Source organism: Panthera tigris, chromosome B4 (assembly GCF_018350195.1).
Source record: "Panthera tigris isolate Pti1 chromosome B4, P.tigris_Pti1_mat1.1, whole genome shotgun sequence".
Classification (NCBI taxonomy): domain Eukaryota; kingdom Metazoa; phylum Chordata; class Mammalia; order Carnivora; family Felidae; genus Panthera; species Panthera tigris.
In genome coordinates this window covers 41254699-41266916 of record NC_056666.1, presented here as the reverse complement: position 1 = coordinate 41266916, position 12218 = coordinate 41254699, and the positions used below count along the sequence as shown (strand labels likewise).

General features: G+C 53.0%; 1 protein-coding gene across 1 annotated transcript in view; it reads right to left on the bottom strand.

Moving 5' to 3' along the window:
* Positions 1 to 2698: 2698 nt before the first annotated feature.
* Positions 2699 to 12218, bottom strand: part of CD4 (CD4 molecule) — a 44492-nt gene continuing 34972 nt past the window's right edge. The window contains exons 5-11 of the mRNA XM_007089599.2: positions 8260 to 8418; positions 7581 to 7856; positions 6103 to 6438; positions 5175 to 5375; positions 4486 to 4610; positions 4085 to 4152; positions 2699 to 3719 (exon numbers count right to left, since the gene is read on the bottom strand). Of these exons, the coding sequence (XP_007089661.2) occupies positions 3689 to 3719; positions 4085 to 4152; positions 4486 to 4610; positions 5175 to 5375; positions 6103 to 6438; positions 7581 to 7856; positions 8260 to 8418 (1196 nt within the window). The 3' untranslated portion in view covers positions 2699 to 3688. The remainder of the gene's footprint in view (positions 3720 to 4084; positions 4153 to 4485; positions 4611 to 5174; positions 5376 to 6102; positions 6439 to 7580; positions 7857 to 8259; positions 8419 to 12218) is intronic.

The window sequence follows — 12218 nt, the reverse complement described above, 5'->3', positions numbered from 1 at the left end:
GGGACCTGGGAAGATGGGAGAAAGGAAGCCAGGGATGGGGGGGGGGGGGCTAGGGAACCCGAAGGCGGGGAAACCGCTGACATCAGAAGCATCCAGAAATGGAAAGATGGGGAACTAGGGGGAAGGAGGAGAGTTTGAGCAGAAGAGAAAGAAGGGGCAAAGTGATAGTATCTGAAAATAGAAGGAAAACCCCAGAGACCCTTCACAAGAAGGCTTATGAAGGAAGAGGGGTTGCATGGAACGAGGGAGCAGGAAATAGGAAAAAGCCCAATGTTGAATAAGGTGCAGCATCCCACTGGTAGACCTCCACTCTTTCCTCCCATGCCCCAGCCTCAGTTTCCCTCTGATGGGAAGGAGGATAGTCCTGAATTTCCTGAAGCTGAGCTTCAGTGAGCCCTTGGGAGGGGACTAAGAGGAAATCAGATGAAACCCTGAACAGAGTGGAGGCAAGAAGGATGAGCTAATGGCTTTGGGGGCAAATAGGGGTAAAAATGGGGCACAGAAGTGAGAGGGTCTACTTCCTGTGGAAGAATCTCAGATCCTAGCCCTCCCTGAGAGGTCCTAGTCGCCCCCCACCTTTGTTCCCTCCGGAGCCCAGCATACCCTAGTTGCCATGGCAATGGCCAGCCAGAGGGAGGTGGTGGAAGGAATTGGTCAGAAGCGCTCCCCCCCCCACTACTCTCCCCTACAGCCTGGCACCCCTTCCCACCTACCCTCACCCAGGCCCAGAGGGTGGGTTTAGGAAAAAAGAGATGGGGAGTCAGAGAGGGAGGGAGGGAGGAAGGATGTGAAGGACAGAGAGGAGGTGAAGGACAGAGAAAGATCAGAGGAAGGTGGGAGGGAGGATCTGGGGGACTCCACCGCTGTCAGGGGTCCCTCGCCCTTCGGGGTGAAGGGGTAAGGTCAGGCGACTCCTCCCTCCTGCCACCCACCGTGTTCTCCAGGGCAGTGACAGCAGGTGGCTGGGGAGGAGGGGCCGGCCGGAGGGGAGAGAAGGCGGCTGGGGTAAGGAGAGGAGGGGGCCGCGGGGGACAGGGCAGGGGTCGTCTTACCTCTGGCTGTGCCCGGCACTGCCATGGAGACCGCACTCCCGACGCGGCTCGCCCGGGCTCCCGCCGCCCGCCGGCTCCAGCTCGCCCGCCCTCCTCCTTCCCTCCCTCCTTCCCTCCGGGCCTCCCTCCCCCTCCTCGGTCCCAGCCTCCCGGGCTCGGTCCGCCGCTCACTCAGTCTCTGCCCTCCCCAGATCTGTCCAAGCCCCCCTCTCCCGGAGGCATGCCGCCCGTGAGCCCCGGGTCCGGGTCCGGCAGGGAAGCGGCTCGGGGGGCGCGGGGGCGAGTGCGGGGCGGGGAACTGGACGGCGGTGACTTGGAGGGGGAGGGGCAAGGAAGGCGCCGGCAGGGAGGGGGCGAGGACGCTGGCGGGGAACCGGCTTCATTGGTGAGACGGTTCGTGTCCTGCCCCCACCCCACCCCGGTTTTCCGCACGAACACAGGCTCAGAGAGGCAGCTGGTGGTGTTCGGGGACTGAGGAGCTGGCTGTTCGGGCGGAGGAAGCGTGTGTCACTGTGTGTATCCGTGAGGGCTGCGCCCTGGGTGTAGCTCAGTGGGGTATGTGCTGGAGGCTGTGATGGAGCTGGGGCTGCTGGGGGCGGGGCTGGTGGACACAGGTCTAAAAGAATATATCCACCCCCCACCTCCCCCCACACACATACTGCTTCCTTCTCCTGGAACACAAACTCACACTTCTGTTGGGGATGCACACCATTAGCATGCACACATTACAGTTTCTCTTGGTCCTTTTTTCCCACCACGCACATGTATGTGTAGAGCACACACAACCCCTGCGGCCTCTCCCTCTCAGTACATCACACGCACAGGATTACAAGGTCTTGGCCTCCTGCACACACAAGGCCCTGTGGGGTGGGCAGGTGGGTGATGGGCCTCCAGAGAATTTTTCCCTCCCGGAGGGAAACTTCATCTCCTTTCCCTGGAAGCCTGGCACCTCTCCTCTGGGTCTGTCTGATCCCAAAGATTGGGAGATCCAGGTAGGTCCCCAGAGACGAGTCTGTCTGTGGCTGTCTGTCTGTCTGTCTGTCTGTCTCTCTCTCTCTCTCTCTCTCTCACACACACACACACACACACACACACACACACACAAAGAAGAACATCTTCTTTACAGTAAGTTTATTGTATTTTTCTGTCAGCTCAGGGAGGCAGGGCGGGAGCAGGCAGGAATACGAAGCAAGCAGTGGGGAGCCTTGGTGTGAACTGGGTGTCCTCCCTGGAAGGGGCAAGCTGGAAAGAGAAGACAAGGGAAAGGGTGTAGGGACTGACACAGGTGGTGAGAAAGGGAAGGAAGGAAAGGCAGAGGAGGCTGAGGGTTCCTGAGAGAGATGGTTCAAGAAGAGGAGGAAAAATACTTGTAACCCCAATTTTCCTGCTTCCTGAATGGTTTGGAGGAGGGATGAAGGAAAGTGCAGGGCAGAGGGACTGAACCCTTCCACGAGGTCCTCTCAGAGTATTCTCTCTCCAGCCAGCTCCTCGCCCCCTCCCCCTGGCAAAGCTCACCTTCCAGAAGGTTCCGCAACAGGGTGAGTGGTAGGTCACTGGTCACTCTCTCCCACAGGGCCTGTGTTCCCAGCCTGTGCTCTGGTTAGGAGAACTGCCAGCTTTTGTCCTCTGGTAACAGGATTCTGCCACCAGCAGGTGAGAGAGAGGGATTTTAGGCAGGGAGGCCCTCTTCTGTGTTTCTGAACTCTCTGAGGCAGACCCTGAGTGGGGTGGTGTGCTTTTATGAATCCAAAGGTGGGTACTGGGCATCAGTGACTAACCAGATGCAGAGATTTGCGTGGTGTTTGTGTCTGTGTTCAGGAAACAGCCACAGAACTAGGGGTTAAGAGACCTGCGCTAGTCCTGACTCTGGCACGTACTAGCTGTGTGACCTTGGGCAATCATCTGACCTCTCTGAGTTCCATTTCCGGTCTATAAACTGGAGATGCTAATCTTGGTCCTGTCAGTACTAGCTCCGTAAGAGTTTCATAAGGTTTAAACAGACAAAGGATGTGAGACTGGCTCATAAACTGAGACGTACTGCTTGGGTGATAAAGGAATTGTGTCTGTGCACAAGGGTGGGCTATGTACATGGGTTTGTGTCCGGCGGTGCCTGTTTGTGCACAGGTCAGGATGTGAGTCCGTGCCCTGCCAAAACAGAGTGAGGAAGCGGGGAGAATAGAGCAGTGGACACTAGCAGTCAGGAGGCTTTTGATCTGGATGTGCCCTTGACTGCCTGTGTGATCTCGGGCTAGTGCCTGTCCCCTCTGGTCCCAAGGTCCTGTCCAATAAAATGGCAGCCCTATCCTTCATGCTTCAGATACCCACCCTTGCCCTCCATGCCAGGTACGGCTGGTCGCATGTGATTCCCTGGGCCCAGGAGGCAATGGGGGAGGGAGCTGGGAAGAAATCATGGATCAGGGGTAGGCTTGATGCAAAGGAAATGGGGAGGAAATGGTGTAAGCGTCTGCAAGAGGAGAGCCAATGGCCAAGTGTGGACAAAGAGAGCAGGAGACGGCCGGAAATGTTGGGGTCTGCTACATTCATCTGGTCCGCAGGCCCAGAAGCCCAGCAGGAAACGCAAGGGGAGACAGCTGGCGAGGCTGCACTGCAAGTGGGAAGCTCCCTGGTCCTGTGCCTCAAATGGGATTACATGTCTTCTGTAACCGGCTGGAGGAAAAAAGAAGAGCAAGTTTATTTCTCCCCAACTCCTTTGCCTCCTCACAGCTCCGTGTCTCCCATACTGCACTTTCCCTTCGTGCAGTGGTGGCCTCTGGGCCACAGCTGTAGGGCCATATCCAGAAATATCCCAGGCCCTCGGCCCCTTCTCCTCTGCCCTCCTCCTTCTTCCTGCTTCCTACCCCTGCCCCCCCCCCCACCCCTCAGCCATCCCCTTGTGCCCTTCTTTCCTCATCCATCACCTCCCTTTAACCCCCCTCCCCTTCCCCTGTATCCCTCCTCTCTTTCTTCTTTCCCACTCCTGCCCTCCTCTTCCCCTTCCCACTCTCCCCGGCCCCCTCAACCCATTTCCTTACTGGGAGCATTGGCAGGTTTTCTTCTCACTGAGGAGTCTCTTGATCTGAGACATCCGAGCTGCCTGGCGCTGTCCAGGAAGAAGGAGAGGAGTCATGAGGGTCCCAGGCCTCCAGAAGGGAGGTGCCCCTTGGAGGCAGGAATGGGGAAAGCTGGGAGAGGAGAAGCAGTTACTGTGGCTGAGGCCATCTGTCCCAGAATTAACCCTTTGCTCTTTCCAGTCTCTCCCTCTGCATGGGACCTGGGACAGGGCCCAGTCGCCCGTGAGGGAACTCGGTGCGCGGGCGGAAAGAGCCAGAGCACGAGTGCGTCGCATATACAGGAGATCCTTGTTGCTGTAAAGGTCTCCGGTGTTCACATGCCCTGTGGGAAGTGAAAGGGGGTTCTGGGGAGGCTCACTCACCCTGCGGTGCCAGCACTTAACACAGCAGTAGGCCCAGAGCCCAGTGAAAAGCACAAGGCCTAGGACCCCGCCCAGCACGATGGTCAAGAGATTTGTCCAGGTCCTGGTGAGCACAGGAGGCAAAACTGCAAGAGAGAAAGATGTGTTCAGCTCACTGCCCGCTGTCAGGGGGCCAGGCATTCTGGAGGGCCCTAGGAAGGCCTTACCGCCCAGTTACGCTTGGGTCTCATCCTTGGGCTGGGAGAACAGGATAGGGTTTGCAGGGCTCTCGTGACCCCCAGGGCTGAAGGGGAAAGGCTGAGGAAGGGGCCTTAAGGGTTGAAAACCATACAGGACACCCTGGGGACTAGAAGCAGCGGTTTCAGGCTGTATACAGTGCATGCGTGTGTGTGTGTGTGTCCATGTGTCCGTGTGTCAGGAAGGAGGCAGGGCGGGGACTCTTGGTCAGGTGGGCCCTATTCCAGGACTGTAGAGCTTAGGGAAGTGGGAACTTGTGGGACTCCAGGTAAGAACCTCACCTTGCCTTCCGTCCTGGCCTCTGTGTGTCCAGGCAGCATGAGAATAACCCACCTGTCTCAGAGGGATTGGGGCGCTGGGACTCTGGGTGGTGTCCACCAACCTGGGGAAGGTCCCACAGATGAAGAGAGAGGGGCTTGGGGTTAGGCCATGGAACCTGGATCCGTACTCACCCTCGGCCTTGGATGCCAGCAAGACTTTGTCCTTGTGACTCAGTAGACATTGCCATGTTCCCACCTCGGCGTCCTCCACCCTTACCATCTTCTGCTGCTTTGAGACCTTGGCAGCCTGCTCTTCGAGTTTCAAGCTCAGCGTCAGCTCAGGGGAGGTGGGTCCCAGCACCTCACAGGTCAAATTGTTCCCAGACTGAGTCACTGCAGAGGGACAAGAGCCTGAGGCTGGGAGCCTGGACCTCTGAGTTCCTGGCACCTCCTTGCTCTAAGGGGATTCGGTGGAACAATCAAAACACTTTACATGGCTACTCTTCCTTGAGCCTCTCAGAGCGCATTTTCATGCGGTTGTATAAAGCAAACACAGCTTTTGAGGCCGAGGGTCTTAGATTTGGATCCCAACCCCACTGCTTGCTGTGTCCTGCAGTCACCTGACAACCAAGCCTCAGAAAACAGTTAAATACACAATAAATTCACAGACACATGTAAAACGCTGGAGTGGGTCTGGCGTGTACTAAGCAGCAAGTATTAGCCGTGATTATTTGTGGAGTTATGATGATGGGGGAGATAAGGAAGCAAAGAGCTCAGTGGGTAGCCTGACACTACCCTCATCACGATCACCCTAAGAGCAGATTTTGTTATCTTCATTAGAAGAAAGAGGCCCACAGAGGCAGGGAGTTCAGTCAGGATCATAGAGGGTTGGCTGAAGGCAGAATTAGAACCCTGGTTCTCAGCTCATGCCCTTTGGGGATTCTCAGCAGATCCCACCCCAGGCCGGCTCATGGAGGTCAAGGAAGGACATGGGGACTCCAGTCTCAGTTTGAAACCAGAAGACCCTGGATCAGCTCTGTCGGGCCACCGGGCCTGTCCTGCTGGGCCTCACCCCTCCACCTTCGGCCCCTCTCCTCTGCTGCTCGGCCTAACTCCTCACCTCTCATCACCACGAGTTTTACTTCCTGCTGCAACTGTCCCTTGTCAAGGACCAGGGTCAGGTTTCCAGAACCGGCATAACGAGACAAAACGTTGGGCAGGGTAAAGTGGAGCGGGAGTGAGTCCTTCATCTGGAGTTTGGAGTACTGGTCAACCTCTTTCACAGATATCTTCTTGTTCTTCAAGGTGAAGGAGATCCAGAGCAGGGAGGAGGGAGCCCCCTCTGCCTTCCACCTCAGCTTCCCCGTCAGGTTTTCATCTTCGAAGTTGAGCGGGAAGGAAAACTCCACCTGCTCCCCTTCTTTCGCATAGACCGTGTTAGAGACCTTCTGGAAAGCTGGAGGTGGGAAGAGAGAGAAGCTGGGTCAGGAGATAGGAAGATGAGGGTGTATGGGGTAGGGAGGGCATGTGGTGGGGGCAGCAAAGAGATGGAAGGGGGCCGAGTAAGTTCAAACACTTAGGTTGCTATTTCTGGCCCTTAAATTCCCATCTACCTCTCCAAATCTCTCTGGTCTTTCCACCCCAGCAGATTCCCAAGGCAGCACCTCTGCCCCCTGGAAGCCCTCGTAGAACAGCCCAGCCACAGGGTCCACTCTGTTCTCAGGATCCCTGGAGCACAGGGGATGTTTGGCATGTGCTACTTAGGTGTATAATTCATCAGCCTTCGTAAGATAAGAGCAAATGCCCGACTAGGGCTTACTATGTGCCATGCACTGTTCTAAGTGCATTACATGAATCAATTCTCGCTGTAACACTACAAGGGAGGTATTATCACAGCGAGCATCATCTCTGAAACCAAGGCACAGAGAGGTTCAGTAACTGGCCCAAGGTCCCCCGGTGAGGTCAGAGCCAGGACTTAAGTCAGTCTGTGCACTTAGCCACCACATTACACTACCTTGTGTCACATAAGTACAGAGGGCAGGATCTGGGGTGGGACTTGCCTTCTGGGCTCTTGGTACCCGGCATCCCCCAACCAGGGTGCCTGGCTCACGATTTAAATTTTTTTTTTTTAATGTTTATTCATTTTTGAGAAAGAGAGAAAGAGAGACATACATGAGTGGGAGGGCAGAGAGAGACAGAGACACAGAAACTGAAGCCGGCTCCAGGCTCCAAGCTCCAAGCTGTCAGCACAGAGCCCAACGCCGGGGTATATGGGGGAGGTGGGGGGGGGGGGCAGATCTGAGATCATGACCTGAGCCAAAAGACAGAGGCTTAACTGACTGAGCCACCCAGGTGTCCCCCACCTCCCCCGCCGGCTCACGATTTAAAGGAGCAATGTAGAATTTCATCAGGGCTGGCTTGCTGGTGTTAGGGTCCCTAAGTAAGTGGATTTACAACTTAGTGGGACTGGGGAGCTGAGACAACAAAGAAAACAGATGCCCTTAACGTTGTTCCTCCTTTGGGGCCTCCTCCAGGGGGTTTGGGGTCCCTCACATCCGAGGCAGAGGGGAGACGGCGGGGGAGAGGAGCCCCTCTTACCCAGCACCAAGATGTTTGTGTTGAACACCAATGTCTTCTGGCTCTGGGAGACAGTGCATGTGCAGGTGCCACTCTCCTGCAACTCCAGCTGGGACAGTGAGAGGCTGTGGACCCCACTCTTGCTTTTATTCCCTGGACCTTTCCATTGCACCGAAGGGTTACTACCGGAGGGGCTCTCCAAGGTCAGGGTCAGGCTCTGCCCTTGCAGCAGGTGGATGCTGGTGCTGCTGGTGCTGCTGCTGCTGCTGCTGCCGCTGGGGTCCACCTTGGCAGTCACTGTGGAAAGGAGCAGGCCACCTGTGTCACATACACACTATCCCCAAGGGGAGGGAAGACCAGGAACCAAGAGTGTCTCTCCATCACCCCTGCTGACACCTGTGGGTCCAACCCCACCCCCACCCACCCAAGGCAGAGTTTCCTCCTTCTCCTCCTCTCCCTCCCTTTCTTCTGTTGCCTCTCTCCCTCCTTCCTCTGCCCCCTGCCCCTTCCCTCCCCCCACCAGGTTTCTTCCTCTCCCATTGCCTGACCCAAGGCCTGAGGAGGATTTGAGGAGATGTGGTGGCCAGTCTGACCCGTCTCTGGACTGTTGAGGTACCACTAGCTCAGGGCCTGGTTTGGGGGCACTAATGGGAGTCAGGGAGGGAGGCAGCCTGGCTAGGTGGTATCCCCGTGTACTCACAGCTGAACACCAGCAGTTCCACCTCTTTTTTCTTGTCCTCCACTTCACAGGTGTAAATCCCTGAGTCTGCGATTTGAAGGCTCTTGATGACCAGAAGAAAGGATCCTTGGTCCCACAGGATTTTTTTGCATTCAAAGCGAGTTTTCAGCTTGGAGGAGCCTGGGAGCAGAAGCCACGTGGAGGAGGTTGGGGTACCCTGAAGACACGACATCGCCGGAGAGGGCAATGCCCACAGCCTTTCTGATCTCAGTCACTAACTTTCTGCAGAATCTGTCCCTAATCCGAAAACCCCAGACTGGAGAGGAGGTCCCATCAACATTCACTTAATTGGCCAGGACAATGTCTCACTAATCCAAAATAAAACGAGACCCTTATTTCAAGACCACCAACTCCTACATGCCAAGTACTTTCCACGCATCATCGCAAGTGATCTTCACAATGATTCCAAGAAGTAGGTACTGTTTGGCTTGTTTTGTAGATAAGGGAACAGAGGCTCAGACTCTTACTTTACACATTGCTGGCAGGAACATAAACCAGTACAATTTCTTCAGAAGGTAATTTATAACATGTACCCGAATTATAAATGTGCATACAAAAATAACTGTCCACCAGGAAAGAATAGGTTAAGTAAATAATTCACCCATTCAGTGGAATGCTGTACAAGAAGGAAGCTCTTTCACGGTTAAGAAAGGAATAATAATTAAGACACGTCATTAACTGAATCGAGCAAGATATTGAACAGGCTACCATTTGTTTAAAAAGAAGGGAGAAATCTATCTATCGATATCTATTTCTCTATCATCTGCCTTGTATAGGAACAAATATTTCTAGAAATAAATGTAAGAAAATGGTAACCTTGGTTGCCCCTGGGGAGAAGTGAATACCTGTGAGACAGGTGTGGGAGCAGGGCTTTACACTTTTCTACCTTTTTTTTTTTTTTTAAGTTTAATTATTTATTTTGAGAGAGAGAGAGAGCCAGGGAGGGGGGAAGAGAGAGAGAATCCCAAGCAGGCTCCATGCTGTCAGGGCAGAGCCCCGACTCGAGGCTTGATCTCATGAGCATGAGATCATGACCTGAGCCAAGATCAAGAGTTGGATGCTCAACCAACTGAGCCACCCAGGCACCCCACTGTTTTCTACCTTTTAAATTTGACTTCAACAAGTAGCAGAGACAGGATTAAAATCTGGGCCTGTTGGGTATACTATACAGTACTGTCTCTGGAAAGTTCCCCAGACAGGGACAAGTGGCCTCCTCCGGTCTCTTCTTTCAGTATCCAACAACCACCACCATGAGGAAGTTCTTCTAAAGAGAAGAACTAATCACTTTCTGGGTGTGGCTCCAGAATTCCTGTAATGGACGGCTGTAAAGGCTAATCTTACATAGAAAATGCAGTTTTTACTTAGAATACATGTTTAGAGGGATGGGGCAAAGGTGGCTGAGAAAAAAAAAAACCCTACCCTCAATGCCTTGGGCTCTACTTCTGTCTCCCTGAGCAGTCACGGGCCCTCTCCCTGTTTCTACCTGGTGTGCAAGACTGGGTGTCAGACTGGCCTCTTGGCCCCTTCCCCACTGCTCAGTCTTCTCCTCTTTGGGAGACCTTTCCGGTTGAGCTGTAACCCTGGGCTCTCCCTCAGCACTCCCCCAACCCCCTTGCCCTTGATGCTTTGGGAGTTCCTTACCTCTGGCTCTTTCCCTGGATCTGCACTTGGCTTAGTTCTCCAGGTGCTATGAAATCCTGCTCCATTCCATTCACAGTTTACCAAGCTTCTTGGAGGAGTGCTCCCCTCTGGTTTTGCCCCCTTTTCCACCTTTTTTGTTCCCTCCTCCTATGTAAGCACCATTTCCTTTTCTTCCTCTTGGGCTCCTCTTCTGACATCTGCATTTAGGGGTTACCCCAGATCCTCTCCCCCATTCCTACAGATGTTCTAAATTCCAGGGCACCCCCTGTCAGTGCTGCGGCTGACTCCCAAATTGATATTCCCAGCCCCAACCTCTCTCCTCAGTTCTGGACCCACATTTCCAGTGACCCAAGGGATAACGTTATTTGAAAATCTTGCCATCACCCAAACTCACTTGGTTGAAAATGAAGTGTGTCACCCTTTCCCTAAAATAACGCTTCCTCCTTGCTCTCCTTTTCCTCTTCTGGGCCCTGTCATGGCCCTGTTACTTGTGCAGGATGTCACATACTTTGGTTTTTTGTTTTTTTGTTTGTCGTTTTTAATTTGAGAGAGACACAGAGCATGGGCAAGTGGGGAAGGAGGCAGAGGAGAAAGAGAATCTTAAGCAGGCTCCACACTCAGCATGGAGCCTGATGTGGGGCTCAATCTCATGACCATGAGATCATGACCTGAGCTGAAATCAAGAGTCTGACGCTCATGAGGCTCAACTGACTGAGCCACTCAGATGCCACAGGACGTCACGTGCTTTGAAAAGGAGATCACAAGGTGGTGTGGAAGGTCTAAGAGTACGGGTGAGTCTGGAATACGTCGTGGAGAAGACCTGTGTTGCACCAAATCTTAAAAGAATAGGCAGCGGGCCAGAACGAAGATGAGGAATGAGCATATCCAGGAAGTGGAAATGCTCCAGGAAAGTGGTAGAGGCAACCACCTCAAAGCAGTGAGGAAAACCCCCGGGTGTCCAGGTTTCCAGGGGGAAGCTGTGGGAAGTGGTGCCGAGGTGGTGAATGTCTGGCAGAGCCTCCTGGGCCTGGTCCAGTGGACTAGGGAGCGACAGGTAAAAGGCATTGCTTTGGAAGTCAGTACTGAAGCGGGTGGAAGAAAACCAAAGTAGGAGGGACTGGGAGCAGAGAGAATTGCCAGGAAGCTTCCACTGTAATCCAGGTGGGAGTTCTGTGGCCTTGGCTAATGATGGTGCCATTCTCATGGGAACAAAGATTGTTAAATAACAAAAATTCAACCGAGTGAATTGTAGGGATCTTACTGGCTTCATAATCCAGCCATGCAGGGGGCAGCATCCCATCTAGCAAGTGGAAGGGAGCTCCCAAGGGCTACAGAAAAAGAAAGGTTTTTAAAGGTAGAAAGGAAGTGGAAAAAAGGAAATTATTAGGGAAGAATCCGTTGTTTTAGGCAAGATCGCCTTTCCTAAGGAAAGCAGAAGGGGTGCCTCAGTAAATATCCTGGTGTTGACAAGGAAATTCCCATGTTGTCTGGTTAAAGGTTACATTTCTAGGGGGTTGAAATGGCAGTTAGGTTAGGTATTAAGTCTTGGTTTACTGACCAGGGGTTTTAACCTAAGTGACACCATTTTGGGCCTGTGGTTCTCACTTTAACAAGATGAAACAGAAAAACACTTTCAAACGAAGGAATCACCATCGTGGGTGACTGATGGGAAACCAGAGATTGAAGAAGAGAAAAATAACCTCTGACTCTCTGGTTCAGAAATTGGGGAGGTCAGGAGAGTGAAACTGCCCTTGTCAGAGATCAGGAAGTTGGGAAGGGGAACAGTTCTGGAGGAAAATCAAATCCTAGGAACAGAACAAAAGCACTCACACAAAAGACAGGAATTTTTAGAAAGGAGCACCTTGTTTCAACCTCAGAGGCAATCAAAGAAATGCAAATGAAAACAACAGTGATATATTTTTCAACTGTCAAATTAGCAAAGAAAAAAAAGCATTAAATACTACTACTCAGTTCTGGCAACATGCAAAAAGCACACAGTTAACTGGACTTAGTGTAAACAGATGGAACCTTTCTGGAAGCAATCTTACAGTATATGCCATCCATTATTAAAAGTTTATATCTTCAATCTCATTTCTAGAGCATTATCCTTAAAACAATAATTTAAAAATGCAAACTAGGGGCGCCTGGGTGGCTCGGTCAGTTGAGTGTTGAACTCTTGATTTTGGTTCATGTCATGATCTCACAATTGTGAGATCCAGCCCTGTGTTGGGCTCTGAGCTGGGTGTGGAGCCTACTTAAGATTCTCTCTCTCACCCTCT